At 44.9% G+C, this 21040-nt stretch overlaps 2 protein-coding genes across 2 annotated transcripts; one reads left to right on the top strand and one right to left on the bottom strand.

The window, feature by feature from the left end:
• Window positions 1-2646: 2646 nt before the first annotated feature.
• Window positions 2647-4244, bottom strand: PFICI_05157 (uncharacterized protein; the record flags this gene model as incomplete). Its single annotated transcript, XM_007833738.1, has 5 exons — window positions 2647-3305; window positions 3376-3657; window positions 3770-3822; window positions 3906-4116; window positions 4187-4244. The coding sequence occupies 5 exons, from the start codon at window positions 4242-4244 to the stop codon at window positions 2647-2649; spliced, it is 1263 nt and encodes a 420-aa protein (XP_007831929.1).
• Window positions 4245-18897: 14653 nt separating this feature from the next.
• Window positions 18898-20154, top strand: PFICI_05156 (DNA-binding protein creA; the record flags this gene model as incomplete). Its single annotated transcript, XM_007833737.1, has 1 exon — window positions 18898-20154. The coding sequence occupies one exon, from the start codon at window positions 18898-18900 to the stop codon at window positions 20152-20154; it is 1257 nt and encodes a 418-aa protein (XP_007831928.1).
• Between the last annotated feature and the right edge of the window lie 886 nt (window positions 20155-21040).

The following is a 21040-nucleotide window of genomic DNA, read 5'->3' as shown; positions in this document are numbered from 1 at the left end:
GGTCTCATCGCCATCACAAGGGTTGCAGCCTTGAGTCTTTCTCTTCCCAAAGGCTTACCAGATGGTCGCTACATACTCAATGGTACCATAGATACCGAGACAGGTTTTGCACTATTCGAATGTGTTGGCCCTCTGAGGGACCTTGGCCCAAGTGACGCCGACGAGCGACAGGGTAGACTTGAGCTACTTCGTCGCGACGTGGCCCAATGCAACAACTTTGCCTTGAAAGAGAACCCGACCCCGGTAGAACAACAATTCTAGGTCGATTGGGATGGCTTCCAGTTTGATGGCAGGGCAGCTCTGACACTTTTGGGAGAAGTAATAGCATTGTGAGCAACTTTCCCGATTGCCATACATCTTCAGGGATTCACTACACTAGAGTAGCTTGACTGTGTCCACTCACCTTTAATGGATAAGTCACTAATGTAAGGCCGACTTAGTATCTGCAATTATGGCCATTCGCAAAGTATACACACCCAGTACTTTATAAGCGACATGGGCAAGATCGATACGCAATGTGGATTCCTGGGGGCCGGGTGGTTTCATCACAGTGACTGGGCTTTGGCCTACGGCAGGACTCGTGCCGATAGGGATCTTTGTTGAGTGTCCAGGTATCAAGATCCATTTTGCATTTGCATCTTTTATGATGCAATTACGTTCTCTCGCATTTTTCAATATGCCGCCCCCGATTGTGTACAATATAGTATCGATGAGTAGTGGTTTGGGCAGTGCAAACATTTGTACCTGGTTGTAGCTGTCATTCCCTTCCGGTACCCAGGTAGAGAAAGAAAAAGGTGAATAAAGAGTGTACAAGGCCAGAGAAACAAGGCGCACTCTCATTTTCTATAGGCTATCAATCCAAGCTCCCCTCCCTCTCCGCGCCATGTATGGAACGAGAATGATTCGATTGAAAGCAAGCCACCTCTTACGACAGCCAATCGATTTACATTCTCGACCTCTCTGTGCATAGTATTTCCAGGTGCCCTCCATGCTTGGAAACCTTTGTGCCGCGTATCAGAGTAGTAGCAATGTGATCAATAGCATCCATATCCATCATTTGGGCAAATCAAGCTTCCTGCCTGCGTTCTTTTCTTTCCTGTCCACCCGGGACGGCTCGGTAGGAGCCAGCCGAGCCCGCCCGCCCGCCCGCCCCCAGCCTTGTACCTGGGCACGAACACACTTGAGAGTAATTTTTGTTTTCTCGTTTTGAGCATGCTATGGGTTCTTCTTCATGCAGGCATTCCCCGGTGGACGCGGGTGTTTGCAATCGATTGAATGGTGTGGGCTCCGCCGGTGACGAATATGCGATACTTATTCAAACGCGTCAGAGAGGGGATCGGGAGGGGGTGGGTTCTTTTGATTCTCAGCCTATTCATAGTCCTTCTCTATCTCTCTATCGGTGAGCACTATTCCAGGCTTCTTCTCGGCCGAACTACTGATATGTTGCCCACTCTGCACTGGATTTTTCTTCTCTCGAGGTGGATTAAAGGAAGAGGGGTAACTCAAAACCAAGTTTTGTAGTAGCGTATACTCTGGGAATGTATTAAGCTGACCAGCAACTGTATAGATGCGTGCAGCTGCAGCCAAGAGCTCTAGAACTTGATGCTGCATTGGAATGCCAAGTTAAATACTACATGATATCAAGATTATAAGGACAATGATATTCAAGTAGCACCCGGGGAGTTGTGTATATTATTAGCACTGTCACGATAAAGTGCGCTGTAACGTATAATTGGCTTTAACGGAGCGCTGCGATACGACTATAGAAAGTGGGGGGGGGGGGGGGGTGGGGAGCCCCCATTCATGGTCTTGGATAACGACAAAACCTATCACTTGGATGAGATCCAACTAGGTAGTAGTAGTAGAACAAAACTTTCCGATTGGCACGGCTGGCAAGGTAAACCTCGAGATCAAGAGCCAATGATGACAGAATCGAATCATATCGACTTGGACAGGGTTCAGCATTATAATCGTTGCAACTTGTCCGTATCAACAAGGAGGTTCTCTTGGGTGTGTCTTTATTACAAGCTGGGGAAAAAAAGAAAAGGAAAGAAAAAAAGCTCCAATCTTTTCATTCCCAGATTCTGACCATCGCAGAGCCGCAGGGGAAAGACGAAAGCGAAGTCCCGACCCCCCGTTCCCACTTAGACCCATGGGGCGGGCATGTGGAAATACAGAACAGCAGCAAAGATTTTTTTTCCCTTCTTCTTTTCTTCTCAATCCCGGGGCTTCTTCGCGGCTGTCGCCGGCCTCACCACTTTTCCCGCAAGTTTTGTGGCGGCCCTTCTCGTTTACAATAAAGCCGGGTACGGCCGAGGTGTGGAGCATTGGACTGGGGTCATTGAGAAAGGAACAAGCCGACGTTGGGCCGACTTTCATGACGACCTCGGCACGACTCGCAAGGACGCAAACGTCCGCCTGTCCGTGTCATTGCCAGGGGGAACACCATGACAGTCAAAATATACTCGGTTCCTATGTACGTAAGAGACCTTCCCAACCCAGTGGCTGGTGCGTTCCCAGGGCTTGTCATGATACTGTTTGTCCTACCATACTGCCTCCTATGTGATGTGCTGCGATTTTGGCATTTCACCGGTTCGTTTCGTCTGCTCATCGACGTTGCCTCAAAATTATGCAAACGGTCATGACTCAGCCCTCGGATTCCCCGTCATGTATAGATCCGCCGCCGTCTGAATCCTCGTCTCTGCGGTTTCCATCTTCGTCGTGGTTTCCGATGAGTATGTCCTCGCTGCCCTGCCACTGCGACGGATTGGGTGGGAGCTCGCTCGAGTCCTCATCATCCCAGCCGTATTCTTCCTCGCTGTCGGCAATCTCGAAATCTGTCGAGCCGAGTTTCCTCTTGGGCTGCGCAGTCGAGGACAGGATGGCTGACGCTTGAGTTGCATCGTGCTCGACTGGGACCAAACCTTTCTGCTGGTCGGTCAGCAAATCAATTCCTTGCAGAAGATAAGGGTCGCCATCTACCTCGTGCACGTCATACGCGAGGACGGGCCCAATGCTCTCGGCCGAGGCCTTGCCATTGAGTTTCTGTATGCCCACAAGACGAACACCAGAAATGTGCCCCTTATGAAGTGACCAGTCGCGGAATAGGACCAGGCGCGTGGCAATTCCCTGCTCCCAGACAGTGGCGTTGATGGCGGGGATGAGCGCGGCGCCTCGTTCAGCCTGAATGCGGGTTGCACAGTGACTGAGTATTACAATCGTGATATCCCGAGTAGCTGCGAGTTTCTGCATACTCGATATGATCAACTGCAGGATCTGCAGCCGACGTGTTGATGTACTTGGCACTGCGATTTTTTGACGACTCCTTAGCGAGTGATCTTGGCTTTCATGAGTATTTCGTAGCCATGTACATACCTCCTTTAGGAGCATTGCGTGGCTCTTGGGTCTTGGGGAAAGCCTGGTTCACAAGGGCCGAGAACGAGTCAATTATAATCAGTGACGTCCCATCCGGCACACAGGACGATGTAGGCTTGCATAGCAGAGCAACAAAATGGGCGATGGTTGGACATGTAAAGTGCACCAAGTCAGGGATATGTGGCGGTTGTGATGAACCTGATTCTGCCGCTGAGGATCCCTCGGCATTGGGAGCATCAAGAATTTGATGCAAACGCCTGCCACTCACAGGCCGGTAGCCATCTGTTTATTGAGTTAGTCGACGGAAACATTGTCACATGGGCAAACGAGTGAGCGGGCAGACACTCTCGGGCTCAAACAGGTACATGGATAGATACGTGCAAAAAGAACTGACCTACCCAAACGACCTTGCCTCCTTTTCGGAGAGCATCGGACGCGAGCTGCAAGCTGGCACGTACATAATCAGCATTGATGTCTTCTTATTTGTCTGTCAAGAAAACCGCTTCATTTCTCGGTTGTTGCCTACCTACCCAAAAGTAGTCTTGCCCAGGCCAGGAGGCCCCCAAATCTCTACAACTTGGCCTCTTTGGAAGCCTCCAGGTCTCGCCGTAGTCTGGGAGCCATCATCGACCTCGGGTGCAAGAACCCGGTCGAGCTCGTCAAGACCCGTCGAGAGGAAGCGTTTGGGGTCAGTGCCCAGCTCCTCCAGCGCATCTGCGGCCGACACTGTCGGAAGTCGATCTGTTGCCCAAATCTCTCATCAGCCAACTTGTCCCTGGTTCGTCCTCGTGGGAGGGAGGGGAACACATACGTGTGGAAGGCAGGTCAAAGCTGGCTATGTCCTGACCGTGGATAGACTGGTATTCCATCTTGAGGACCTTTGGCTTCTGGTGGTGAGTGCCCGTGCTGCGAGCGCTTCACCTGTGCTGCCAACGCCTATCGTACCTAGCAGGTAATCTTGAAGGGGGAGCGGTCCCGCGTCACGAGATTGTATTGTAGGTAGGTGGCATGTACTGTGTTGTACCTACCTACCGGGAACGGGGTGGATGATCGCCCAAGCGGCCCGGTCTAAGGCACGGGTGGGGTAGACAGATCGATCTCCAAGCTTTGAAATTGGAGCCTCATAATTTTTGTTTCGACGTCACCATTTAATTCTTCCCATATGTATACCTGAGACCACTATGACTAGACTACGTATATGGGAAAAAAAAAATCAAAAAAAAAAAAAAAAAAAAAAAAAATTACCTCGGTCTTGGCTTGGGCGAAACGTTTTGCATTGCATGTGTTGATTTTGCGTTGGTGGGCATGTTTTGTTGGCTCGTTTCTAGACTTCCATGTCGGCTGCGTCTTCAACCCAGGTCAGCCTGGTAGGCATGCAATGCATGTGGTTGTGCTGAACCATGGCCTGTCCCCCAAGGCTCTGTGAGGCCCAATGTCATGCGCATCAAATCATTTTGATAGTCTCCTGTAGGGGACAGACCGGCAGTTGTTCACTTCCCGGTGGGAAGTCTGAATGCTCGATGCAGTGATCATCGTCAAAAAGGAGCCCCCTTAATCCGGGGTTGACTATTTCCACGACCGTGCTGGGCCATGCTACCTAGGTAGTTCAGTGGCACACGGTGTAGCCTTTACCCAGAGTGCCAGTCGTGGTGGTTCTTGTCACTGTTCATCACAATCAAGCCTACATTATCTAATTGGTCAAAGGTAAGATACAGAACTCCTGCCAAACTCTGGAACAGGAAGTGTTGGCAACTTGCCGTCCGTGTCTTTTTTTTTTCCTTTAAAAAAAATCTTTGGGTAGAGGGCAGAGGGCCACCAATGTGCTGGAGCCTCAGCCTTAAAACGACGGGAATCAGTAGCTATCCGCTAGTGTTTAGAGCAAGTTTCTCTCTGAGGCTCAGCCTGCCGCATCCGGTATTTGCCAAGGTCAAGCTCGGTGAACCCGCACCCGCCCAGTCAAGTCAGCCAGCCAGTGTTCAAAGAAGTGGACATCTGGAATTCGGCCCTGATGATTGCCAGGTAGGGTGGTGGGTCATATCACCCAATCTCCAGCGCAGAACCCCGTGGGTTGTCTGGAGGGGAAAGAAAAATTCAGTTGGAAAAAAAAAAAATAATAGAGGCTAAATAAGGCCGAGAAAAGCAGTTACTAACGAGGCGAAGGCGCGAGCCTCCAACAAGCAAGCGCCCACTCAAGTCAATCTCGCGCCGTCGGGGTTGACGATATGGATACTTTTTTCTCTCTTTCTCTTGTGTGCTTTATTAGCTCTCGGCCTCTTGTTGCAACTATCATCTGGGCATCATTATCTATGGCCCCCGCATTTGTTCCCCCCTCCCATACATGCCTGGAGACCTTTTTTTTTTCTTGGTAGGCTAGAGTCTCTCTAGTGTGATGAATGTGAGCTCTGGAGGCATGTGGAAAGCTGCTCACCTTGGAAAATCGGTTGATCGAATTTGCTTATCTTCTTACTTACATTAGTGATTTACCCCACAAGATGCAAGAGGCCAGGAAAGGTCAGGAGATACTCGAACGAGTCGTCCCTTTTTGCAAGGACTCTCTATATACCTGGTAGATTGCTACATAATTAATAAAAGTGCAGCCGATAGTACTATCATTAACTTAACAGTAATAGTTGAGAAAGAGGACCAAGGAGCTGGGGCTACAGAGTACATGACCTAGCTGCCTTCTCTGGCCCCCCGGGGGCGCTTCGGGGGATCTCGTGCGATAGTTCCGCCGACGGAATTCCGCCCTCTGCTAGGTTCGTCCAGTGGACGCAGCAAGCAGCCAGGCGCCCCAACCAAAGCTGCTTCAGGTCGCGATGCCTTTGCGTTAACCGAGAGAGACGCCGACAGAACCCCACCGGGCCACCTGAGGGGGGCAGATGAGACTCATGTTGGAAGAAGAAAAGAAAAATAACAGGGGACAGTGTAGGCTAGGTATTTTTTCTCCCCCCCTCCCCTCCTACTGCGTATCATGTATGCAGTGCCGTAGGGGGTCACCGACGATGTTTTGTTCTCTCTCGCAAAGTTGCTGCCGATGCATGTGGCCCTGATCCCGTGTAATATTATTATCATCATCATATTGGACCACCATGCGGCACCTGTCATCTTGTTCATTTCCAGCATGTCTGCAACTGGGGAGAAAAAGCTACGTATGACGTTGACCATGGAAAGTCTAGAGGTCTCAAGTGTATCTGTGTGTCTCTTCAACGAGTGTATATTTATGAACCGCGTCATTGCATTGTGGAATGATGAATCTGGTAGGAGTAGTGGTGGTGAGTACGTAGCCCAAAGCACGACATCGATGAGGCAGCCCCAGCTTTACGTACAGCATATCTCCTCAGCTCCAGATATGTGTCAAGCAAAGAAGGCTGACGCCCGCAACGTGGAGGAGGTTTCGGGCAGCATGATTGGTCTGTCTTGGGGAGGCCCCCGGACGATATCGAGATCCTAGCTCAATAATAATCAGAGTGCCCTGCCCTGCCCTCCCGCCAAAAGAATTGACACTCCCGTAGTGCATACATTACATGTGCCAACACACAGCGTGGCTTTCCCCTTCCTGCAAGGTACAGCGCTGGAGTTGGAGCTTTGGAGCTTGTGGTGGAATGGACGACGGGAACAGATAGGTCGTTTTTGTCTGGCTCTTGGCCGTAGGCAGGTAAAATCTGCCGCGAGTCAAACGTGGCCTTGTCATGAGCGAAAGGGAAAGAGTTCCTAGTTTCGCAAATTACAGCGAGTCTACCAGTTGCCGGCCAAAAGATGCCGAAAGCAGGCCGGGCTGCTAGAATCGATAGTTTTCGGCGAGAAAAGACGGCTTCGTCTCTTGAGCCGTCGCGCCGCTCTCGGCATATTATCTAGGGCCTTACGGTCCCTTTGGACCCAACACACTGCTAATCGCGCAGTTTATCTCCATCTGGGGAACGTTGATCGTCAACTAATTGGCTCGATGCTTGTATGACTCTCCCCGGGGGGTCTTTTCGCTTATCCCGGGGTCCCGAGCTCACGTTGGTATCAAAATTGAACCCGCGATAAAGCCAGTGCTTTGTTTACGGGTTTGTCTTTTTCCACATCTAAAACTTCCCACTGCTCAATGTTCATTTAGTGTGAATATCTAATCATGCAAAGGGCTCGAGCGGCGAGCTTTCCTCTTGCAGATCAAAAGCCTGAGCGCTCTCAAGTCATGACTGTTGAAAGAACACACACATAAGTTCCCAAATTTTGTGCGCGCCTCCGCATAACTCCGACCATCGCAGCACTCACAAGCTTGGCGTGTCCATCGGGTAATCTCGGTAGCGGCTCGTGATAGAAGAAATGAAAGTGTGTTTGCCAGCGACGCCTGAAAAGCTGGGGGCCCTGGGGGGGCTTGGGGCTGGACTGGGGGGTGACCCTTCAGCTCGGCGAGATGAGCGAGCCTGGTCCCAGGCCCAGGTGTGTTGTGTATCTATCCATACCAAGTAGCGTGCGGACATAGGTAGTATTCTTTTCTTATTACACTTGTCGCGATAACGGCTTCAGGACGATGCTTGTTCAAGCTTCCGGCTGGCCGACGAGACGCCAGGGTCTGGAATCCTAAAACCGGGACAAAGTGTCCCCACGATACTATCCCCACTGATATTTGTCTGGAGATCAATGCATGAAGGGATTTTCCTTGAACGAGGCAAATAGTCTGTGTGTAGATTTGCCCAAGAAAGAAAAAAGAAAATAACAGTTGGCATGATGGCATTACAGTTGTCATCATAGCGATCACCCGCAATCATATCTCGTGATCACCGACCGCCCACTCCAATGAACCCAATCACTGATGGATGACGGAACCTTTTCCGTACATTGCAACAACCCATATATGCTCATACTTAGATTTTTACTGCTCGCACCCGCGACAGCCTGCGAATAAATCCATCAAAAGCGCAACAGGATGTAGTCTAGGCCATGTCTAGGAGAAGCGCACGTCAGCCAAGGAGGGGAAGGCTGTTCTGTCGCCTCCTGTTTACAAGGGTCAGCATAGAGCCAAGAGCCCGTGGACCCTTGGTGCATGCAGAGATATTCACCCAGTTGCCACAACCTGGGGAATGCGGAGGACATTGGAAAGCGGCTTGAATCTAATAGTAGGTCATTGCTATCTGTTTAAAAGACAGACTATTTGCAAGTTTGGGGTACGTAGATTCGGATTTGCTGTTATGGACTCATGGCCCCTGCTCTTCAACTGACTGGTGAAAAGAAGCGTGGAATTGTTTGGAATATCGCTTACCCGGACAAGTGATTTGCCGACATTATACCAGCAAGCGCCTTTGTTGTACTACAGTTGGGGCGCCTCGCGGCTTAGCCGACCACGGAGCACCTAGTCCGTCTTTATCTACTACTCCAGCGTGACTGCGAACCAGAACGACTACTAATACTATGGCGAGAACGATCAACGAGATCGACTGACTTGTTTTGGCAATGACTTATCCACATCTGCTGCAGGCTATAGTATTATTGCCATCGAACAAAATATCACATAATCTCCCTTCCCCGCAGTCCAGGCCCTGTCACCTACGACCGTGATACGGACTATTCGGTCAAGTGGTGGAGTTGGCGTGATTGGCTATGCGGGAACTGGAGTTGTTTATTGCATAGTCCTACCGTAAAATATTGATCCATATTGCCATCATGAACAGTACTGTACTTTCGCATGTCCATCACCACCACAAAAAGCCCGTGAACCACATCTAGCATTCAAGGCCTGCCCACCGTACCATAACTAGCGGCGATGATGATCACCTCGCTTTGTGGGGGGGGGAGATCTCTCTGATGCGCTCAGGCTGTTCTGGTGTGCACTCGATGGAGCTTGCATGACATTTACCGCCTACGATTACACCACATACTATCCGACCACATCTTGAGCGAGCAGTGCTTGATGGCGCCAGAATCTGACGAGGGCCGGTGTAACAGCGCAAGTCAAATGCAACTGTTACGTTTCTGCAGCCGTGTCTCGAATAGTGGAAGTGCAGTGCGATACAATAGTCTTCGTGGTCTGATGATCATCCGATAGGGCCCAAGGCCGCGATTCAGAAGATGGAGAACTCCACGATTCACACACACGTGGAGCATGTTATAGATGCTAGGGCGCCAGCAGCGTCTTTCTCTCTTTGTTTGTAGGTGTGTGTATCTCCATCTTTGGACGTAGAAGAGTAATGCCGGCACTAGTTGACGCACCATGCAGGTATGCTACGATGGCCCAAGAGAGGGGAGGAAGGAAAAAAGAGAGTGGAAAAAAAAAAAAAAAAAAAAAAAAAGACTCTTCTATCCCGATGCGGCGAAAAACGCAGTGGCCAACAGCACCTGAATCAGTTTTTCTCACCTTGTGGTCCAAGAGGATCCACGATGGTAAGAAATTTGTCGTAGGCTCCAGAGAAATCAGCCCTTCTTTCAGGATCTACTTGCCGGTTTGAGAGATAGCTTCTGTGCGCTTTCTTGACCACCACCCCCTTGGGAGAATAGAATCGCGCGCAGGTATTTTCGTTTTTATTTTCCTAGACCGTGACGCACATGCATCGCACCGGAATCTTACTAATGAAACTCTGCCCGGACTTACGGGAACAAGATGATGGGGGAGGAGGTTTCAACCACAGTCAAATGGCGCGTCCGAATAAGCTTTTGCTGAGAGGCATAGCAGCACTCTGGTGCCTTTTTCACATGTGAATTTAATGCTGCCCGCCAAAATATGCATTTTCCTTTCCTGCCGTTGAGCCTTCTCTCCCCGCGGGGATTTGTTCGGTGAGGCTGCCTTGCCTACCTGCTGCCGTTATCATACAGTAAGTTCAGTTGCCTATGTATGTATTCTGTATGTACGGGATAAACGTGTTATGTATGGCTGGCTCATCTGACTAGTTATACTTGGTACTATCCAACGCCCACCTCCAATGCATTGCCCACCCCCTCCTGGGGAGATGACGAAGAAAAAGCCATTTTTGGATCGACCCCAGGCAAGCATGAGAGACCCCCCACGTTTTTCTCCAGAGCGGGAATGGCCCTTGGCGTCCAGGAAGGTTTTCGGCAAAATCACAATCTTACGATGCGCACCAATCTTCTTACCCGAGGTTCGAGGAAAGCTGTAGAGTCGCTGTACTAATACCATCCAGCAAGCTAGATAATTTCCCCCCAGCTGAAGGGTGAGGGTATCGTGTCTGCCTCGTTCTACCTCTCCCGCCTGTCCGCATTATTGACGACGATCCAAAAGGCCACACGGGGGAGCGACTACATAGTATAGAACGAGAGTCTTCCGTACTTTGTGCGACCACGTGACGCAGGCGGGTCGAATTAGGAAACTGATAGCTTACTAAACACCATCTTGATGAAAGAAAAAAAAAAAAAAACGGTACGTAGCACATTCATGATCTTTTTAGACTTCTCAGCTTGACATCACTGGGCTCTCACCAACCTCAGCCTGATATGACTGAGCTGACTCAGGTTGGGGGGAGATAAGGAAAAGATGTGCAAATGTAGAACGTCAGAAGGGTTTTGAATAGAGCACCTCTTTTGGTCCTGGTCCTTTAGAACGCCCCGGATCCTCACCCCCCCTATTTTGGCTGCTCATCCCCCCCGATCCATATCCCGTGGCTCAGCCATACACACCATATAATAAACATATAGAAATTATAATGCAAAGCTTATGCAACGCATATCTAAGCGCCTAACGCGCTTAAATGCACCCTTTATTATATAATGCATCGTAATTTAAATCTTATTATATAATATTGCACTTAGTAATAAATAACTTATACTAGGCATTATAACATTATAATCCACCCTCCGGATTATAGCTATAATTATAATAATAGCAATAGCTTTATTATTTTTAATTAGAATTAATTAAATTTAACGTTAGTTAATTCCGATTTTTTTAGTAATAACGTAAAAAATTTTTTTATTTTTATCCGATGCGTTTTAATTATTACGCGCTAATATATTTTATTCGTAATTAAGCGCGGGTTTATCGCGTTTTTTAGATTTAAGCTGCTATTTTTCTTATATAGCCCGTTAATTTCTATAATTTTAGATATTTAATTATAACTTTATTAATTCTATTTTAATTTTTAAAATTTTTATATAGTTTTAATCGCCGTAATTTAAAAATTAAAATAAATTAATTTTTTCGATTAAAGGAATTTTTTTAGTAGATTTATTAATATTTTCCTAACGTATATAAATCGCCGGATATTCCGTTATAAAGGACCGGTATTAATTTTACAAACTTTGCTTAACCACCTTATTAACCTTATTAACCCTATTAACCCTATTATAATTTACCCTAATTACTTTATTATTAGGCCACCTTATATTTACCCGGTATATTTTATTTATTTTATAGCTGGCTTATAAGTGCTTATACGGGTTTTTAGGGTAGGTATAAAATGGTTTAATAATAAGGTAAATAAATAAATTATAATAGGGTTATTAGGGTAAATTATAATAAGGTTAGTAATTTTACTATGCTATAGCATATTATAATATAGTAAGTAAATTAATCTATTTTAATAATAACTTATCTAAATTATTTTAAAAATAATACGTTAAATAGCGCTTTTTAATACGATAAAAAATAATTATAATATTTATTATTATAATATATTATTGCTTTATAATAATTAAATTTAATAAAATAATTAAAATAACCGTGGTTTTAATAGGTTTAAAATTATAGCAATTAAGGTAATTAGTGACAATGGTTAGAGTATATTAATATTAAATTATATAATTTCACTATAATTTAATTAAGTTAAAATAATTTTATAACCATATATTTAAATTAATAAATTATAATTATAATTAATCGCGATTTTTTATACGAAAACGAATTTATAAATAATTTTCTTTTTTACGTGGTAACGGCTTATTGGTAATTAACGGATTTAAATAAATTATACCGTAAGTGCGATGTAATAAATTATTTAAATTTATATTTTAACGCACGGGCCACTTTATATTAAAAAAAGTTTTTCGGGGGAAATAGATTTTTATTGCATTTTTGGCATTTTTAGCTATAATTAAAGAATTTTAATTATATTTACGTATAGCTATAGCCTTAATATTAATACTTATAACCTTTATTTTAAACGTTATTTTTATAAAAATAATAATTATTATATATTAAGGATAAATAGGCTATTATATACGGTAAGCTCGGTGGCGGCTATATTAACGGCGGCATTTATTTTTAATTAAGGTAATAATATATTATTAAAAGCATATCCGGCTATAATTCCGTATATAATCCTGCTTTTAATAGCATTATAAAAAATGCTATCGGTATAGCCGGAGTCCTCGGCTATAATATAAAAATGCCTACGGCACTCCGTAGCGGCTATAATAATAGGTTCGGGCTAAGTATTTATAGCATTAGATTTTTTAACGGCCACCTTTTATTTAATTCCGTTAATTATTAAAAAACCGGTATCGTTTAAGGCGGTGCTAATATTAACGGCAAGCTTAGCACCGGTATTAATAACAGATTTAAAGCTAATATAAAAGGCTGCACCCGGGCATCTTTTATAATTAACGCCTTACGCCGTATTTATTATAAATTTATTTACGGCCGATTAGGCTTATTATATAAGGGTATTCGCCGTTTATTATTTTAAATAAATTTTAGTATTTACCGCATTATACCGTTATTTAGATATATTTAAGCCCGGGATTAGTAAAATCGTAAATTTTATTATCGTTTAAATTATTTTTTAGGGTTATAAATATTAGCGAATTTATTACTTTTTTTAAATACCGTAGGCCGTAATAGCAATTAAAAAAAATTAAAGTTATTAAGCTTTAATTCCTTTTTTATAACCACCTTCCTTTTTTTTAAGTTAGTATAATTAATAGCCTTTAAATTATGCTTAATTAACTAATATATATAAAGCATTTTTATTTAAAAATAAAAGGTTTATATATAAAATAGTAATATATTATTTATTTTTAAAAAGCGTTTAGCTTTTGCGATTTAGTTATATAAAGCTTTTAATCCCCGGTAAGCAATTAATACCTAAACCTCTTTATTCGCAAAAAACGCAATTTTTAAAACGGAGGTATATATAATATTTTTTTATTTTATAACCTTTTATTTATAAAACCTAACCTTAATATTTATAAGCTTTATTAATATATAAAAAATGAAAGTTATTAAAGATTTTAATATTTTTAAATCGTATTTTAGCTGGCTATAGGCATTTTCGGCTATTTAAAAGGACCGGATCCTATAATTAATATAGTATAAAATATAGCATTATACCTATTATTTACGAACGGGCTAATAAATATTCTTTAAATAGTTTATTATAGCCGGCTAATTTATAAACTCTTTAATTAAATCGCTTTAATAAGCCTTTATTTTTTATATAAATTAGGTATATATAATAAGGGCCTATAAAAATAGCATATTATTAAAATTATAATTTATAATAATAAGCCTTTTTTAAAGCCGTTTTAATACCTGTTTTTTTTCGCGATTAATAAGCCCGGGTATTTTTTTTAATGCTAATCCTATAGCAGTTTCGCTATTTATCCCGCTTAGCATTATATTTAAATATTATAAAGATAGCAAATAATTTATTTAGTATAATTTCGTTCGATTTTTAGGATTATCTTATTTTTAATATACCTTTTTTTTAACGTTTTTTATAATATACTAAATGCATAGCTACTGCTTAATTTCCTGCTAAACCTCTGCTTATGCAGTTTTTAGTTTATTATTAAAATCGGTAATTAACACTATTAGATCGGGGAGTTTATATTTTTTTTATAAATTTTAAATACGGGCTATTATTTATCGGAATATATCGGTAGTTTCGTCGGGAATTATAGCATAATATTAAACGTAATATAAGTTTAGGTAAATAAGCCTATTAAATTAAAAAAATAATATACCGAACTTATAAATTATTAATTTAATTAATTTTTTATAAAAATGCTATATTAACTTAATAATTTAATAAATAATATTGGCTATACTAATATTTAGGTATTAGCGCTAAAATTTAATTAATTCGTTAAAGCACTAAAATAGCTTATTAAGCTCGTTAGTGCCGTTATTATATTTAAAGAATAAGGGAATATAATAAATTTGCAGCTTTGCTATTTTTTTTAATATATATTAAATATTAGTTAAACTATAAAGTTTTTTAGCCTTAATTTTTTAAATAATATTTTTAAAAAGGATATAATCGGTTATATAACTAGGATTAGCAATACGCAGGTGCTTAAATACTTTACGCGCTAATATTTAATAATAATAAGTATAGCGCCGTATAATTAACTCCTCGTCTTTAATTAGGAATTTATTTTAGGGAAAATCGCTAGCCTTCGTTTTTAGGTTATAATTATATTTAGATTTAACGACGTAAAAATGGTATTTATTATCGTTTTTAAATTTAAAAACTCCTTTAAAGCGATAGCTATATTTAATCGTAATTATTTTCCGTATATTTTAAGCATTTTTACCTAGCTTATATTTATTAAATCGCACGTATAAAAATTCGTATTGTATTATTAATTTACTTCGTCGACGCGTAACTCCGTTTGTTTTAATCGCGTAGCCGTGCTATTTAGCAAATTTTTTAAGCTAAATTATATAATCGTTTATAATTTCGGCGATAGCTTTAAACGGCGGTTTAAAATCGGGGAAAAAAGTTATTTTAATTATATAACGCGTTATTATATTATATAAAAAAGTAAAAATTATAAGGAATAAGCATAGGAAACGCGTAAATGGTCTTATAAACCCTAAAAAACACCAATATTGTAATTAATGGGCCCTAGGACCCACCGGAAAATAGATATAATAATAACATTATACGCGTTTTATATAATTGTATTTTAATTAAATTAAAGCAGATAATCGCAATTCTAATAAAGCCATTTAAATCGGCTAGTTTTATTTACCTAATATACGTTTTTTTAGCTTTACGATCGAACGTTATAATATTAAATTATTAGTTATTTTAATATATATAATTATAACGCGTATAAATAGCCGATTAATACGACTTATAACCAGCTATAGCTAATTATAACAGCATTAATTACCTATATAATACCATAAATAAGGAATTTAAGCGCTATATTGGATTACCGGCACCTTTAGGGCGCGTATGGCGCTTAGGTGACTTATGCTAAAGGTGCATAATATTTCCCACCTAATTATGCAGTAAAATGTATGTGGCTGTAGGTGTGGTGAGCTACGGGATGTGGATCGGGGGGGATGAGCAGCCAAAATGGGGGGGGTGAGGATCCGGGGCGCTTTAGAAGCCCATCGCTTGGCTGGCCCCCTGAGGCTGAGCGCTTGTGATGTGACGAATCTGGGGGCGTGTTCAGCATGGGGAAGCTAACGTACCCAGATAAGTTCTGTGGGGGAAGCTTTTATTGACCCTGATAGGATAAAACGGCAACGATGATGTTTTGTATTTTCTCTTTGGCTCCTTGAGCTCTCACACTACCCCAGGTTCAAGGACAGATCAGGGAATCATTGGCATCTATCGCATCGAGGATCGGGGGAGGGAAGGGGGCTTCGTCCCTATTGATGATGGATGCATCAGTGATGAGGTCAGACATGGATACGACAGCAAAAGAATTCGGCCATCGCCTTGATGTGTCGACCGACTACCAAGACTACCTAGTAGTCCCTGTTCGTGTCGAGAGTTGTGACTGGACCTGGGCGGGCGCATATTGGGTTTGCATGACATCTAACGTAGTTGTCCCCAGTGTCTGAGGCGCTGTGCCAACAGCTGAGAGAGAGAATGTTATTTCCCAAACTGATCTCCAGAAGTCCAGACTTGCAACCACCCGACCAATCCATCGTCGCGATAAGATCACGACATTTTGGCACTTGTCTAGATGCAATCAGATATGAGTTTAGCACCGAGGAAAATAGTCGTGATCCCAAGTCGAGATTGGTCCCCGATACGAAGAAGGAGCCCGGTCCTGGTTTAGGTGCGCTCTGGATTCCGCGCTCTAACTCGGACAGGGCAGAGCTCATCTCACACCACTCCCTCTCAGCATTTTGCAGTAAGCAAAAGAGGGAGAGAATAGGCCGCACTCGGCATTGACGGCTCTTATCTTTCTAATGACACACCCCCATCCAACCACCAGGACTCCGGACTTGGGCCCCACGTTCCCCATATCGCGAATTGTCGGAATGAGACGGCGCTCGAGGGGTCTCCAGGTTTGAGGACGAGCCAACCAGGGGACGGGACTATCTATTTCCTATAATGTCGATGCGGGATGAAGCGAGGATTAACAAACTATCCTCTGAAATGCAGAAGAGCATTGATACAAGACTTGAACAACACGCACACATACACACATATGGAATGAGTTGTGAGCAAGTTTTGGTTGTTGATCTCATTGTTGCTGCTGCTTTTTTTCTAGAACCCATTCTAGAAGATAGCTTGACTCCTTAGGTCTGCATCTTTTCATGGCCTGACTCGTGATATTTCGCCGAGCACAGGGGCGGCACTTTCCCCGCCAGGCCAAAACTGATGATGTTTTTTCGTCTCAACTTCCCTGTTTCCCCACAGAACCGCCGGGAGATGACATAGCATAACTGTGCTAATTCTGTCCTTACCGTAGGTGAGAGATATGTACAGTTTGTGTTTTTTTTTTCAGGCACCCTCACATTTGTCGCCCATTCCAACTCGGTCATGAGGCAGAGAAAGACTGATTCGGCCATCTACAGCTCTTTGGTGTTGTGCTAAAGTACTGAACCCGCGAAATGTCGTGCCATGTCTCACAATAAAGAGACAACCTGCTGCATTGAATCACCTCATACACCGCTTCAGAGAGCACTTCAACAGGGAACATGAAAAGAAGAACAAGCTGACTACGAATAGTCCACTAGGGAATGCAGTACGACCGGCAAAGTCTGGCCATGATAGCATAGCTTTGTGAGAATAATAATGATGCGATGGGATCGTTGATTCTAGAGAAGACGCTTGGACGTGGTAATAAATCCAATTCTCGGCGTGCTCTCGGCCAGTCGATATGCTTCCAAAAGGCAATACATTAGTGAGGAGGCCCGATTCGAGCGCAACATAGCAGCGGGGGGGCGTTTATACTACTGCTGGCTGGATGGATCGTGTGCGTGTGTTTTCCCCCCTTCCTTTCCAAGACCAGTAATCTCCTCCTTTTTGGTGTCTTCGCTTTTCAACTGGTTGGCTGAACTGTAGAATGAACAGTAAATAAAATGGCACTTCGTATAGGCTGGGGACTCACAAGACTGAAAAGCAGAGAGAGAAATGAGCATGTGTTCAAAATCAAAGACATCCAATGACCCCCGACACGCGCACTGGCGAGTCTCACACCCCACGAATTTCAATCGCTCGACTCACTCCCCCACGCCCGCCAAGGAGGGGATGGAGGGCGAAGTCGAGAAGAGAGTGAGAATTGAGTCTACAAGAAAAAAAAAAGAAAAAAAAAAGTTTTCTGCGTCTAGTCCTACTCGGGTGTTTACGGCCAAATTCCATCCTCTGTGTCCACTCCTTTCCTCCACGTTCCCTGTCAAAGGCTTCTGCTGAGACCTCCACGTCCGTCAGTACCAGGCCTAGAGAGCAGCCCCAGTGGCTCCCCCAGGCTCACTTGGTGCTTATTGCCAGGCTCGTTGCCCGCCCGCGCATTTCCTGCGCACCCGCACCCTCACCCTGGAGCGGCGAGGGGTCTGATCAGATCCTTGAAGACGGGGCGGATTCGGAGGGTTGCAAGGGAGTGGACAGTGGTCCTCCTTCTGCGGTCGGTATCTCACCATCTTTTTTTGGGGGTCACCCACATTTACTTCAATTTTTTTTTTTCCTTTGAGCGACCGGCCACATACAGGCACGTACCTACAGTGAGTACCAGCTCACCCACCCACTGCCTGCGCCAACGCCAACGCCTACGCCTATGTACGCATGCGCCTATGAATATACCTACATTGCATCCCGAGGATTGGCCCCAGTCCCCATCCCACCCCCAGCCTAGGGTACATTATCTACATTACAGCGGGCTGCGTTAGGTACAAGCTACCTGAGAGTAGTGGCATTTCTGGGCCTCTGGCGTGCTCGGCCGGGGCGTCTCTCTCCAGGTGGTACTTCCAAGGTTCCCTTCCCCCAGTCCACTGTGGGCAGTGTTTCCGACTTGCCCGACTCATTTAAAACCACTGCACTGATCCCCCCCCTCCCTCCAAGAGATTTCCTTCTGAATTCTGCCGTACCCCCAAAAAGACAGCAGCAGTATTTATTAGCAAAGCACCGACCCTCGACTCCAACAACAAAGACTCGACGACGAACAACATTATACAACACTACAGCAACATACTTTCTGAACACCAGAAAACTCCAGACGTTGAAAAAGAAGGTCAATAGGAAATCGCCAACTCCAAAACCTAAAGAAACGACCTTAACGAGAGAACGCAAAAAACCTCTCGCTTCGACTAGTACCTTGGGGAATCTAGTCAACTTTCCACAAAATTTCTTCCCCTCCATCTGGTGAAGGACAAAGGGTGCCCCTCCGGCTGGCGATCACATGCAACGCTCACAGTCAGCGGTGGATTTTTCCAACCTGCTGAACCCCGAATCTGCACCATCAGTCACCCCGCCGGCTGTTCAGGCCGTGGATCAGGACGGAGACGTCGATATGGCTACAGTGAGCGTTATCAGGCCTAACGGACCTCTTCCAGGCGGCCAGCCCCAAGAGAACCCGAGTGAGCTCCCAAGGCCGTACAAGTGCCCTTTGTGCGATAAGGCTTTTCACCGTTTGGAGCACCAGACAAGGCATATTAGGACGCACACTGGTGAGAAGCCGCACGCCTGCCAATTTCCGGGTTGCAGCAAGAAGTTCTCCCGCTCTGACGAGCTCACGAGACACTCGAGGATACATAACAACCCGAACTCCAGGAGAGGCAACAAGAACCCGCAGGCTTCTCACCACATGGCGTCAGCTTTGGCTCCGGACTCCATGATGCCGCCGCCCGCTGGACCAAGATCCATCAAGAGCGCACCCAACTCGACATTAGTCTCGCCAAACGTATCTCCTCCTCATTCGTACTCTCAGTATGCGCTTCCCCAGGGACCTCTCCACTACGGAAGAGGTATGGGTGGCAGTCCTCTATCTGGTCACACCATGGATATCGGCGTTCTTGCCAATGCCGCGAAGCAGGTAGAGCGCGACAACAGCCTCGCTTCTCACCACCACACCGCCCGGCATCACCCATACTATTCGCACAGCATACACAACTCACGGGGCCACCTCCCATCCCTGGCCTCCTACCACATGTCGAGGTCGCATTCCCACGAGGAGCATGATGACCACTACAACCACCCTTTGAGGCATGCAAAGAAGTCAAGGCCCAACTCGCCCAACTCGACCGCGCCTTCTTCGCCCACATTCTCTCATGATTCCCTTTCTCCTACTCCTGACCACACACCACTTGCCACTCCTGCCCACTCCCCAAGACTGCGACCTTACGCTGGTATCGAGCTTCCCACGCTGCGGAATCTGACACTGGGCCACACGCCCGCACTCGCTCCTATGGAGCCTCACTTTGGCGAGAACCCATCGCCATATCAGCAGCAGCAACAAACCGCAAGCCCTGCTACTCGCGGCGGCATCAGCCTGACCGACATCATCAGCAGGCCGGATGGCAGCAGAAAACTGCCGGTGCCTCAGGTGCCCAAGGTTGCCGTCCAGGATTTATTAGCTCCCAGTGATGGATACAACAGCAGCGGACGCAGTTCGACGACAGCTAGCCTGGCAGGCGGAGATCTCATGGACCGGACATAGGACCGCCGGCAAATCCAGAGATTCGGTCGCATTTTATGAATGATGATAATGGTTATAGAAAGGCATATAGAAAGAGACGGCGTTCACAGGCGGCAGGACATGAATCGGACATCGCTCAAACCAATACTAGTAATTTGGCATATGCGAAGGCGTGAAAGGGCTGGCCTTTGTTTGGAACATACCAGCGGCACTGTATAGACTTTTGAACACCCAACAATGGATGGGATTTTACATAGATCTCCACTTATACTGGAACTCCCCGAGTCTCCTCGGTTTTTCCTTGTCAGAACCCGGATCAGGGAAAAGCGACAATACCATTTACTTTCTGATCTATCTTACTCTTATTTGACCAGTCCTTGAGTGATATGTGGTGGATTCTGCAAGGAGACACAAACCATGGAAGTAACCAAGCACATCTTCGATATACCAGTCACTAGAATTCACACGTCTCCAACACCTTGTGTCGTATTTCTTTACGGCCGAGGCCACAAAGCACTTGGAAGACGCACTCTGGGTGTATGGTCTCAAATATCTCTTGGTAGGCTCCTACGGGATTATTGCCGAACCATTTGTCACACACGATACGAGGTAAAGTAGAATACTTTTGCCCAACCCACCAGGGACTTTTTTTTTTTTTCGTTTCCTTCCTCTTTCCCTACAGTCCTTTAATTCTGTCTCTCCCTTGTGCCCTCGACCCCTGGAACCTGGGTCATGAACTCTACTCGAATGGGGACCCCGCAAAAAACGAAAAATAAGTTTCAAACAAGACGAATAGGCACGGAGAGACAGCGGCACGGGGCGTCTCAGGGGTTCAATGTTGGTTGGCTGCTAAGTTTTTGTAGTTTGTACCTACGCTTGATACCGAGATACTTGAAAATTCTTGGGG

The sequence above is a fragment of the Pestalotiopsis fici genome (genome assembly GCF_000516985.1).
Source record: "Pestalotiopsis fici W106-1 unplaced genomic scaffold PFICI_Scf_3, whole genome shotgun sequence".
Taxonomy (NCBI): domain Eukaryota; kingdom Fungi; phylum Ascomycota; class Sordariomycetes; order Amphisphaeriales; family Sporocadaceae; genus Pestalotiopsis; species Pestalotiopsis fici.
Note: the sequence above shows the minus strand (reverse complement) of the source record. Positions and strands in the feature narration are given on the sequence as shown.